Genomic DNA, 13,470 nt, shown 5'->3' with positions numbered 1-13,470 from the left:
ATTGCCACTGCACAGAGAGAAGGCTGATCCCACTGAGAGATGCACAACGTTGAAAACACAGACCCATAAAGCTTGAGCTAGAAACTGACCAGCATTCCTGTTAATCAGCAATCATTCACTCATTCATTCAGAAAATCCTTGTTGAGTACCTTCTGTGTGGTAGTAGCTGGGGAGATAAGGTGTTGATAAGCATAGTCCCTATTTTCCAGAGCACACACAATAAGCATTGTCCCTATTCTCTGAAAACCAATAAATACGGTCCCTATTCTCCTGAAGCTCATAGTCAGGAGTTTATAGAACAAATTGGAAGGAAACTAATTTTTCCATGAAGCCAATGGATTAAAAATGTGGTCTTTAAAATGAATTTTAAACGAAGATTGAGCTGCAGGCTGATATGAGAACCTATTGTTTTGGACCTTCGTGATTTATGTAAAAGGGTATGCCATGAAGTGCATGAGCCTTCATAACCATGGAAGGTAAGGAAAAGGGGCCTATCAGAATAACCTGGGATATTTTTAGGGTAGAGAGGCTACTTTCTGCTTTATTCAGGAAGGCCTGGTTCAGTGTCCGGCATGTCTATTATCAAAAAGCTTCAGGTTCATTCCAGGCCTTACTCTCCATCCCTTAGTTGTGAAACAAATACTTTTTTTTTTTTGTTTTGGTACAATTTTTTTTTTTATTTTAGCGTATTATGGGGGTACAAGTGTTAAGGTTACGTATATTGCCCCTGTCCTCCCTCCCCCTTCAAGTTTGAGCTTCAAGCATGTCCATCCCCCAAACATTGCACATCTTACTCGTTGTGTTTGTATATACCCATCCCCTCCTTTCCCCACCATCTGCCTGACACCTGATAAATGTTACTCCTATATGTCCACTTAGGTGCTGTTCTGTTAATACCAATTTGCTGGTGAGTACATGTGGTGCTGGTTTTTCCACTCTTGAGATACTTTACTTAGTAGAATGGGTTCCAGCTCTATTCAGGAATATACAAGAGGTGCTATGTCCCCATTGTGAAACAAATACTTTTATCTACTTCACAAAATCTTGAATTAAACCTTTAGGCCTGAAATGACTCCTTAAAGCAATATTTTATGCAATCCCAGAACTAGATGACTCTTCCTGAAATACAGTTAAGAGCCTGGTGTTCAGGTTGGGAATAAAATCAAGAAAGGAAGTAGCTTCTTTTTATCAAATGACACCTGTCTGGACATCATATTACACCGTTTACCATATATTTAAAGGGAAAGAAGCAACAACGATGGTATCACAGTAAAGAAAACCAAATGGAAAGCAAACCAGCGACTGTCTTGCTATATAGATTTAAATTTCTTCAATATATCCAGACAACTTAGAGTATGTTTGTTATTGCCAAATGAATGCATTCACACATTTGAAAATTTTGGAACATGTTTAGTAAGTGATAGTAACCACTTGGTAGCCACTGTTATTTGGCAGACTACTATGGACTAATCAAAATAAAGTCATTCACTGAAAAGTACAGTTTTAAATAAAATTTGGCTCTATAGAACTAGTGTTGGTTTCCTTGGTTTCCAAGGCTGAGAAAGAATTTTGAATTTGACTACAGGGCTGCCATAGTGGGCTTTACGCTAATTTTTCCTGTATGTCTAAGTAATATTGCAATGACAAGAACACACATTAAAGTGTGATGACCATAGATATGTCTTTTTAGCAATAGAATTTTAACTATACTTTCCATAAGCTTAAATGAGTTCCCCTCAAGCTGTAGTAAACTCTTATAATCTTTGTAAAATGATGTAAAGGAAGCTAGAATGGAAAGCACCTGCTGCCTGTTTAGTGGCTTCCAGGTTACTTGAATTTTTTGGAATCTATATGCTACTGTCACCATGAGGTCATGCGGGAATCACTGAGACTATGGACATAAAACAGTGTCCTAACTAGAAAATGTCCTAAACACAGAAAGCCGAGTGTACATCAAATCAGACACCTAGATTTGTTGTTGTGTTTCATTTTACAATTTCGGTTTAAAGAGTCAATTAGACTGATTCTTTGGCCTTATAAGGTAGGTGAAATACCCAATGTTTGTTGACTTATAACCAGTCATTTTGGTGTATAGAGAAAGATTCTGGGGTGTTTTCTTTGTTTGTTTGTTTATATTTTGTTTTTTATATCAGCAAAGAATACAGTCTAGAATGAAAGTTTCTTCTACTTATTATGTGACAGATTTTGACTCTCATTTAACACTCAGTCTGTGACATGATGATAAAAAAGGAGAGTGAAACTTGGAAACCACAGCCCAAACTGTAGGATCCTGGACTTGGGAACATTTAACTGTGGGTCTCTAGAAAAAGTAAACATCATTAGGAAAGTCTACAGAAGAGATGTTGTGTCTTTGTCCACAGTAGCCTCCCAGAGCCTGCTAGCTGAGGGAACTTTTTTCAGTTAGGAGGGAGGGTAGTGACATGGTTTGGATGTTCTGCCCCTGCAAATCTCATGCTGAAATTTGATCCCCAGTGTTGGAGGTGGGGCTGGTGGGAGATGTTTGGGTCATGGGTGCAGATTCCTCATGAATGGCTTGGTCCCCTCCCCGCCATAATGAATGAGTTTTCTCTATATTAGTTCACGTGAAAACTGGCTGTTTAAAAGTGCCTGATATCCCCTCCTCTCTCTCTTGCTCCTTTTCTCGCCATGTGACATCCCTGCTCCCCTTGATTGGAAGCTCCCTGAAGCTCTCACCAGAAGCAGATGCTGGCGCCACGCCTCTTGTACAGTCTGCAGAACTGTGAGCCAACTAAGCCTCTTCTCTTTGTAAACTACCCAGTCTCAGGTATTCCTTTACAGCAGCACAAAATGCCCTAACACAGGTACATAAGGTGTGCCAGGCTTTGCTCTGTAGTCACAGCTACCCACTGAGTCACGACTACCCACTGAGGTCACTGTGATAATCCCCACTCTTCAAATGAGGAAACGAAGTCTCAGAAAGGTCAGGTCATTGCCAAAGTCATACAGTTACTAAGTTGTAAAGCCAGGATTCAAACCTAGGACTGCCTCACTCCAAAACCATAGTCTTTGTAGTATCTAAAACAGAACTTGTTTGTAAGGGAAAAGGGGTAAGTTGAGAAGGGAACAAGTGAATCTCACAGAGGACATGCAGACACGTGCTGACGTCTCTTTTGCACCAAACATGCAGGGAATAATGCAACAATGGAATCCTCAGGATGTGCAAACAGGAATGTGGTTAACTACCTTGACTACTAGGTAGATGTCCGAGGATGGATAGGTGACCGAGAAGATCGCAGATCTCGCCTGGCTTGACGCGGCAACTGAGGGCGTGTGAGCTCGCAGAAATCCTTTGAACTGGTCGGAGTTCAGGTCACAGTGAAAATTTTCTGAGATCTGTAAATGAGCAGCAAAGTGAAAAATAAGTCAGACCTGCTGTATTCACAGTCTAAACGTGTTTAAAAAAAAAGAGTGAAAAAGCCACAAAGAAATTTCACTGAAGGAACAAGTGTAGTCATAGATATGGTTTATGATGAGTGGCTGCTAGAAAATCGGATAAATGTTTTGTCACAATTTCTAGATATTCTGGAGCCATTTGAGAGATGTTCCTCGAAACATTAAATATTTGGTTAGCCCACCAGTATTTCCTGAGTATGAGTGATGTGCTAGGTACTTCACTATGTAAGCGCAGGATGTTGCCTCTGCCCTCAATTAGTTTACAATCAAGAATGAGGGAAAAAGGAAACATAACGAACTACAGTAAAAGCAAAATACAAGTCACCAATGGCATACAAGAAGAAGATCCAAGGAGTGACAGGTCATTTTCAGTTGTGGTGACGAGGATAGCTTTTCATGGAAGAAGCGTTGGAGAGGGACGGGCCTTAGAAGAAGATTCTGACGGGCAGAGGTAAAGGCTGAAGGTGCTCCAGGGACAGAGAACAGCCCAGATAAATATCTCAGAGGCTGGAATGCCTGGAGGGAGCTTAGTCAACAGCTGACCAGCTTGGCTATGCATAGGCTGTAGAGGAGAAGAAGGCACATGAGAGCCACGGTGAATGTCTGACATAGAAGCTAAAGAGTTTGTTCTTAACATTGTAGATAGTGAGGATCCATCAAAGATTTTGAGCAAGAGCGTGACGTGAATAGTGAGTGCTCCTTGGGTCACTGGGTGTATTGTTAGGTAAAAGCCACTGCATGGCTGGGTTCTTCCTTTCATCTCTAAGAGAGTTTTGTTGAGAAGTGGCTGCCCAGGCAGAGACTACATTTCCCAGCCTCCCTTGCAATAAGGGGTGATCATGTGGCTAAATCCTCTCCAACAAATTGTGAGCTGAATCGAACTTTTAGGCCTCTTCCATGCCTCTTTTCCCTTTTTGGGGGGCATCATTGGCAGTGGCAAGAATGATTTGGGGAGAGTACATAATTGAAGATGGAGGAGCCACTGCCAGCCTGGGTTCCTGAATGACTGAGTGGAGCAGAGGGATCCCCTAACTCTGGATTGTTAAGAAACAAAGATAAGAAACTTCTTGTTCTTTTAAGCCCATGGTTTTCAAAATGTGGTCCCTGGACCAGCAGCTTCAGCATCACCTGGCAACCTTTTAGAAGTCCAAATTTGTGGGCTCTACCTGGAGCAATTGAATCAGAAACTCTTGGGGTGGAGCCCAGTGATTTGTGTTTTAACAAGTCCTCCTGGGGATTCTGATGCATGCTCAAATTTGAGAACTACTGAGCCACCGAAATTCGAGGTCTACTTGTTTTAGCAGTTAACCTACCTTAACTAATAATACAAATCTCAGTGATTATTAATATTTATCCAAGAGATACATGTTTTCTTAAACACAGAATGGTTACAGGTAAAGAAGGGCAGAGGTATCTGCCTTATTCTGGTTTTGCTATTGCTGTCCTCTAGGAGTTAGAAAATGACTAAACAATAAAACACTCATGGAAAAGTCTTGGGTCACTGTTTCCATTAAAAGCACATTATATTTGGTAAGGTCTTCACCCTGTGGCAAATTTAGACTTTTACTGCACAAGATGACTTCCATTTGTGATGAGCCCATTTCACAGGGCGAAGAACTCTCAAACCCAGGAAACGTTACATGCACATTCCAGCTTGTTAAACACGCACTTAAACTGGTTTGTTTTCCACATAATCCCATGTGCTGTTTCATTTGTCTCCTGTCCCAACCACCTTCAGGAGGCCACCACCTCCTGAAGGCCTTTCCCTCAAAGATTCCTCAAAGTACATAAATGATGTTCCTAGATCATTGCTTGAAAAATTGCAAAGGCTGAACAGAACTGGACCCATCAAAGGTCATTTGTTTTCATATCTGATGTGTTCTTGCTGCACAGAAATGAGATTTAAAACCATAAACCCAAAGAATCATGAACAGTGTGCATGCTTCAGGGATATATTCTTTGCTTTCTTACCTTTTTCCTTTCTTTAACATCGTAGAGGGCAAGGCTGGCAAACAGAGGCTCAATTTCTATTTCAAACCTGTCAGAAAAAGAGAGGTAAATCTATATAGCTTTCATTTAGATAACTTTGAATTTTCTGAAAATGCTTGGATATATATAAACTGGTTAAAAATGGAAATAGTTTCCAGAAGGATTTGGAAAACTCCACACAGATGAGAATTACACTAGAATTATTAATGAAGAAACACGGGAGGTTAATGGAAAATTCCTGATTATTTGAAATCATGGTGGATGTTACCACAACATGCTGGATATTTTTGGGATATCTCGAAAAAATGCTTGTTGGTAGCCCTGCAAGAGAGAGTGGCTAAATAGACCCTTATGCTGATCCAATTTCTTACCACTCTACCTGCTGTGTTTTCAGAGGATAGAGTCTCTGTTGTAGGCAGTGAATTGTCCACATTTCACATTTTACTGGTAGGATAGGAATCTCTATTATTTAATTCTAAGGGATGGGGCTCTTCGGTCAGTAACAAAAGAAAAGTCAACTGCTTTACCGTGGGGCAGTCAGAGGAAGATTGGGCTCTGACCTGGATGAAGGTCTGGCCCTTCCTAACTCCATTACCGAGGGGCTGCTGAGTTGAGGTGGGGGAGGGGATTCAGCACAGCAGTTAAACACTGAGGTGCCCGGACCCCACAAGAGCTGGAAAGAGCCCTTGTATTGGCCCTAATCGCCAATTTCCCTTGACATGGTGGGCTTGCCGAGAACACACACCTAAAGCAGAATCCCAGCACATGTCAATAGGGGTACAGGGAATGCAGATGAGCACCTTCCAAGTTTCCCGGCTTAGCAACCTGTGACCTTGGACGCTGCCTGCCGAGGGCATCAGTAAAGAGGCCCTGGTCCACCATCACTCAGAGGTCATGCAAATGAGGCCACATTTTGTCTCCAGGCATGCGTGAGAGGATGTCCTTATCATTGGATAGCTATGTCTCAAAAGAGGACTTTTTAGAAGAATATTTGGACAGAGAATAAGCACAGACAAAAGGGTTAGTTGGTGAAAGGAGGTGGTTTGGAATAATGGCAGACTCACAGGACACTGGGTCAGAGAGACCTGGGCCCTGTTCCTCTTCTACCACCTGCCAATTCTGGGATCCTAATCAGGTTACTTATCTTCCCCAGTTCCATTTATGCATCTGCAAAATGAGGCAAGGACACTTGCCCTTCCCATTTTCCCAGCTTACTGTAAGGTTCATGTAAGGCACTGAGTGTGAATATACTGTAAAAACAATGTGGAGCAGCACTAGTTACAGTAGCCAAAAGGTGGAGGCAACCCAAGTGCCCAGACAGATGAATGGATAAACAAAATGTGCCCTACACATGTACCTATAATATTGTTCAGCCTTAAAAAGGAAGGACATTCTGACATACGCTACAACATGGATGAAGCAGAAGACATCATGCTAAGTGAAATAAGTCAGTCACAAAAGGAAAAATATTTTGTGATTCCTCTTATATGAGGTACCTAGAATAGTGAAATTCAGAAAGATGGAAAGTAGGATTGTGATTGACAGGGGCTGGGGAGTGGGGGTACTGGAGTTAGCGTTTAATGGCTATGGAGTTTCTGTTTGAGAAGAAAACAATTTCTGGAGATGGATAGTTATGATGGTTGCAGCACAATGCGAATGTATTTAATGCTACTGAAATATACATTAAAAATGATTAAGATGGTAGATTTTATGTTATGTGCATTTTAGCACCAAAAATCCCAAGGTGGAGGATTTCCATGTTGATTCTTCCTATTATTAGGTAACAGCACATTAATCAGGGCAGTCCCTGTGCCTTCTTTCACCAGCTATTGCCTGGTATGGTCAACCTGTGCCAGGTTGCTCCCTATACACAAAGGGTATGAATATTGCAGGAATATACCTACGTAGGCACTGAGTGTTAAGTTCTCTGTGGTTCAGAGAAAGAAAAGAGGAATTGACATTTATTAAAGATTTAACAATTAGGCTGTGATAGTACTTTTACACAAGTCAACCTCTTTACTCTTCACAACAGTACAAGGCAGTATTATCCTCATTTCACACAATATTGACATTGAGAGAGATTAAGAAATTTGTCAAAGGCCACAAAGTTAGGAAGTAGCACAGTCAGGTTTTGAGCCCAGCCATTTCTGATCACAGGACCTGGGCTTTTTCTACAAGTGTTTCTCCAAGTGTAGTCCGCAGAAACCAGCATTCTGAAGCACAGGAAGAATTTGTGAACATGCAGGATTCTTGGTTACCACCCAATACCTGCTGAATAAGAAGCTCTCAAGGGTGATGATTATTGGGGGTCTCCCAAAATCTGCATTTAAAACAAACTCTCTGGGTAGATTTTATGCATGCTAAAGTTTCACCACAGAAAAGACTAAGAGCTGAGGTTACTTTGCATAAGATGGTATTAAATCTTACATTAAATGATTTCCCAACTTAAAATACAAAACAGAAAAATACTTTGTTGCCATCCTGTTTTTTTCTTACTGCTATAAACATTTGGAAAACTGGCCCCAGTCTAGTTCTTTCTGTATCCTTGAGGCTTTATTTATTTCTCAAAAGCAATACAGAGACAGTTAAAAATCTCCATGTCTTAAAAGAAAATTCCCTAGCTGCTAAAACCTAGAGTACTATAAATAGAATTCTGCATATCAATGTCAATGGGAAAACATCTGCCATTAATATTACTCTTAAATTTTTACTATTCACGCGTTCACATTCTAGGCTTACCTAGAAGAATTTGTTTCCTTTCTTTTATGCAGTTTACTCAAAGTAGTTATACCTGGGGCCTTTTCATTGGTCCATTTCCTCTTGCAGGTGTATTTTAGTACGGATACTATTTAAGACACTTGAGCAGGCCAAGTGCACTGGGCAAACACATCCGTTCTACTTAATTTCTGCTTTGGCAGTTGGGGAAACATCACTAGAAACTGGACTTGACAATTTTCATTAAGAGAAACCCAAGTGACTCAATTTTTTAAAAATAACATATGTTCTATCTTAGTGGGCCATGTTTTCCCACCTGTAAGTACAGCTGCCATTGACTTGTTGGAAAGGTCTAGAAGGCTTGGTGACAAGCATCCTCCAATCCCAACTGGCATAGTTGCTGCATCTAAAAGTAGCCTGACTGTACATCCTGTGGGGGTGGCTGAGTGCCTCAGACAATAGCGTAGACTTCCCAAACAATGAAGAGGGGAACAGCCACTTCCACTCAGTCCTACCACTGGCCTGATGGGCTAGGAAGCTCTCACTTCCAGGTTGGCTCGCAAGCGTTAGAGTTTGCCTTTCTGTGCCCATTACTTGATACAGAGATGGTTCATAGGCTGCTCATTTCTGTGTATAAGACAAATGCCCTTATACCCCCATGCATAGAACTGGCTGGGGCATGGGGCTACAACATCAAAACAGTACCCATATCTGTGTGAACAGCCATGCTGGCTTGTGTTCGGAGGCAGAAGAACTTGGGGGAGGCTATGTGTTAAAATCACAGAAGTTTATAGTAGGTAGGAACTTTGAGACCAGCTGGTCTAACAATTTCATTTACAGGTAAGAACTCAAAATCCCAGGGAAGTTCCCCAGAACTGAGACAGACACAGGATTGAATCTAGAATCCATATGCCTAAGTGTAAACCAGGTGCTGCTTAAGGGATCCAGGAATCGATTTTGAGAGATGGATCATTCTCTTAATAGCAGATGGAAAAATGTTATGATTATGTACTTTTGCTTAGGCAGAGTATTTACAACCTTAATATTTTCAAAATGGTTTCTTGGCTCCAAGTGGAAGAACTAATTCTCTAACGTAGCAGTCTGCAAAGAGGAAGAGAAGTGTGGGAACACACGAGGGGGTACATAAGATACTCCACTGGAAGGCAGGAAAAAATGCTAGATATCTTTAGATTTATTTATCTCACCTTTAAAATTTCTCATGTATGTTTTATAATGTGGATAAAATATATATATATTTTCGGCATATTATGGGGGTACAGATTTTAAGGTTTCAATAAATGCCCATTTCCCCCCCTCCCCCCAAAAGTCTGAGTCTCCATCATGACCATCCCCCAGATGGTGCACATCTCACTCATTATGTATGTATATACCCGCCCCCCTCCCCCCTCCCACCTGCCCTATACCCTATTACTGTAGTACCTATGTGACCACTTAGGTGCTACTCAGTTAATACCAGTTTGCTGGAGAATATATCTGGTGTTTGTTTTTCCATTCTTGGGATTCTTCACTTAGTAGTATGGGTTCCAGCTCTAACCAGGAAAATATAAGATGTGCTATATCACCATTGTTTCTTAGAGCTGAATAGTACTCCATGGTATACATATACCACATATAATGTGGATAATATTTTAATATGCAAGCACAAAACAAAATTAATACATGTATACAGAGGACATGTGACTTGTTTTTTTTAATATAAAAGTACACAATCACAAAGTTTAGAGACAACTACTTTAAAGTAGATGTGGCAAAAAATTGGCCCACAAGATGAAATTGAACTCCAGACACGTTTTGTGTGAATTGTGTGGTGTTTAAAAAGGAAATGAGTTAAGTGAAGTTTCCCAAGAATGGAAAAACAAGCACCAGCAAATTGGTATTAACTGAACAGCACCTAAGTGGTCACATAGGTACTGCAGTAATAGGGTATTGGGCAGGGGGGAGGGGGGCGGGTATATACATATATAATGAGTGAGATGTGCACCATCTGGGGGATGGTCATGCTGGAGACTCAGACTTGTGAGGGGAGGGGGGGAAATGGGCATTTATTGAAACCTTAAAATCTGTACCCCCATAATATGCTGAAATAAAATAAATAAATAAATCAACAATAGATAAAAAAATAAAAAGGAAATGAGAAGATAGTTAGGGAGTCAGAAAATTATGCTGAAAAAATCTGGATTTTCAGCTTCTCTTGAATAGAAAAAGAAATAAGACAATTGATAAAAATGGGCTTGTTTCCTTGGATGGCAAGTGGCTGTAGCTAGAAGTGGGTCCCCATTAACACAGTTTGCTACAGTCCCCACCACTCCTTATTGCTCCCTTGCACTGAACTGGGTTTCAATTGCATTGATCATTGTATTTTGACAATGGTGTGCTGGTAAATGTTTAACAAACAATCTCTGGGGGACAAAGGGTGCTCATCTGTAGCATTTGCTGATTTCTGTGTTGTAAATACTTTCACCGTGGCCAATTTAAAGTTACCAATGTGACTTCAATGAACGCGGAGTTGGGAAGAGATGTGCACCATCAGCTTTTGTGAGTTAGTACGAGTTGACTCCTGCAACCCACTGACTTTACTGTGCTTTTTCCTTAGTATAGGCCATTTCACTCAATTATCTTACATGCCTGACCTTGGTAGACACTTGTGTTTGCCTTCCCTATTGTGGAAGAATGACTGTCAAAGCTTGGTAGGAACAGCGTCCAGAAACAGACCCCAAACTCCGCTCTTTCCACTACTACCCCACAGCTGCCCACTGTGAAAAGTGTGTTGGGAACTCCTCCCCGATTCAAGCTCTCCGTTTGTCTCTAAAAGGCAAAACAAATCTCAAAAGTAGTGATCACACATTTTCTGATACTTACTTCAGTGTCAGCAACTTGATCAATATTCTGTTGCCCAGATGTTCCCTGGGACATTCTGGTACCGGACGTATTTCCACAGCATCCTCCTATTATTAGCCACATTACAAAGAAATCGTTAGTGAATTCCATGAGGAGCTCCACTTGGAGTTAACCTGGGGAAGGGAAGGCTGCCCTCCATGGCTCAAATCAACTTACATTTGTTTTATTTCTAATAGCAGAATAACACTCTGCCTTTCACAAGAGTTCGCCATCCAACCCCCAACCTTCTAAGCCAGCATTTACAGCAAACATTTTCTCCTTTCAGAAAATCAAGCATTTAAGACAAAGAGACTGAAGGAGGAAGGAAATGTGAAAATGGACATGGCTTAGTAACATCCACCAGATGGCATTGCAAAATCTTATACCTATTGTTTTTTTTTCTGTTGTTGTTTTTGTACTCATTTTTTTTTTTTTGCCTGTTTTAAATACATTTAGTCAGAATATTTCTCCTGCCAAGGAGTTTACTAGTAAATAGGTGAGTTTCAGACTTGAGATCTGAGTCAGCATGGTTCACTTTAGGCTGTAAACCATTAATGCTGTAACAGATTCTCTTTCCCAGCTCACTGTTTTCTTAAATAGATAATAGAGATTGAAAAGTGAATTTACAGGTTCTATACAGACATGTAGGTAGAACCTGCAAAAGTTCTAGCTATGGGAAAGCTTAGTAATGACAAATTAAGAGCTATACCTATTTATTTCATCACATAGGGGCTAAAGACTTACAGAGAAATAAATCCTTACTGAAATTTTAGCATTTAAATCTGAATTTCACTGAATCTTAATTACATTCACGTTTGTGAAATTAAACAGTGCAAATGCTTGAAAACTTTAATTCCCACTCTTGCAGTAGGTTATCCAAACACATGAGCGGTCTGCTGCTCACAAAGATCCAAACAGAGTCGTTTCTAATTGTCTTTTCCTGGCTATAAATGGAGCTTCCCACCAAATACCCCAAAGCAACCATAACATTTTTACAAATAGCAGTAAAGTCACCTTCCTGGTAAACCTGTACCCAGTTTGGTGGAATGCTAAACTCATCACTACTCTAATCTCTCTTTTCCTTTCCTACCTTTGGTTTGGATTCTAATCTTTGGAATCCATTTTTTGTTTTGTTTTGTTTTGTTTTAGAGATACGGTCTCATTCTGTTGCCCAGGCTGAAGTGCTGTGGCATGTGAGTCATAGTTCACTGTAACCTCAACCTCCTGGGCACAGGTGATCTTCCTGCCTCAGCCTCCGGAATGGCTGGGACTACAGGCGTGCCACCATGCCCAGCTAATTTTTTAATTTTAATTTTTTTTTGTAGAGGTAGGGTCTCAAAATGTTGCCCAAGCTGACCTTGAACTCCTGGCCTCATGTGATCCTCTGCCCTCACCTCTTAAAGTGCTGGGATTATAGAGGTGAGCTACCATACCTGCCGTGGGATCATTTCTTAAAAAACTTTTCATTTGGAAAATTCTAAACATATACAAAAGTAGAGAGAATGATACAATGAACTATCATTTATTCATCACCTAGCTTCAATAATTTCAACTCATGGGAAGCCTGGTTTCAGATGTATTCCTACTTACTATCTTCCCCCACACAATGCTGGATTATTTAGAAGCAAGTTCGCAGACACCATATAATTTCACGTGTAAATATTTCAGTACTTTTCTCTAAAAGATAAAGACTTTTAAAAACACACAACAATACCATTAAAACTCCTAAAAAATGAACAATAATTTCTTATTGTCACTAAATAATTGTATCAGTTTCAAATATCCTCAACTGTCTTAAGGTTTTTTACAGTTAGTTTGCTAAGTCAGAATCTGAATGAGGTCCACGTATGACATTTGGATGATGTATTTCCTAAGTCTCTTCTCATCTATGTGAATTTCTTGAGCATTTACAGCTATCTTAAATATGAACTCATTTCCAAAGAAGCAGAAGGTGCAAATGTGAAGCTTTAGTGAATACCTATTGTTTTATCATTCTGAGAAATATACATAAATGAAGGGAATAAAAGAGATAATGAGAGAGAAAGCACGAGAGATGATATTCTTCCATCTATTGACACACGGGATCTTGGAGCTAACTCTTTATTTGCATACATGTGATTTCATTATGTGAGCCAATAAGTGCCCTCCCCTTTTTTTTCTTAATTGGTTTTTAGTTGAGTTCTGTCACTTGTAACCAAGAGCCCTCAGGAAACTCTGCTATGGTTTGGAGTACAGTAGTATCTTTCTTAGGGATCAATACTTAGGATGCCTTTTGTAGAATCTGAGTGAATCTAGCAAAGAACTTGCCTAGCAGAAGCTTGGTGGCTGAGTCCCACTTTTGTCTCCCCTGTAGACTCAGCCATAATTTGGATACAATAATTTACTTCTCACTTTCCTTACTGGGAAACCAAGTAATGATAATACAAAAAAAAT

At 40.3% G+C, this 13,470-nt stretch overlaps 1 protein-coding gene across 5 annotated transcripts in view; it reads right to left on the bottom strand.

Moving 5' to 3' along the window:
* Positions 1 to 13,470, bottom strand: part of DOCK8 (dedicator of cytokinesis 8) — a 205,680-nt gene that overhangs the window by 111,911 nt on the left and 80,299 nt on the right. For all 5 annotated transcript variants that reach the window (XM_020289294.2, XM_020289291.2, XM_020289296.2 and 2 more), the window contains 3 exons: positions 11,020 to 11,105; positions 5,407 to 5,473; positions 3,226 to 3,375 (listed from right to left, as the gene is read on the bottom strand). In XM_020289294.2, coding sequence (XP_020144883.1) covers positions 3,226 to 3,375; positions 5,407 to 5,473; positions 11,020 to 11,105 — 303 coding nt within the window. The remainder of the gene's footprint in view (positions 1 to 3,225; positions 3,376 to 5,406; positions 5,474 to 11,019; positions 11,106 to 13,470) is intronic.

Source organism: Microcebus murinus, chromosome 12 (genome assembly GCF_040939455.1).
Source record: "Microcebus murinus isolate Inina chromosome 12, M.murinus_Inina_mat1.0, whole genome shotgun sequence".
In the NCBI taxonomy this organism is placed as follows: domain Eukaryota; kingdom Metazoa; phylum Chordata; class Mammalia; order Primates; family Cheirogaleidae; genus Microcebus; species Microcebus murinus.
This window is presented reverse-complemented; position numbering and strand designations above follow the sequence as displayed.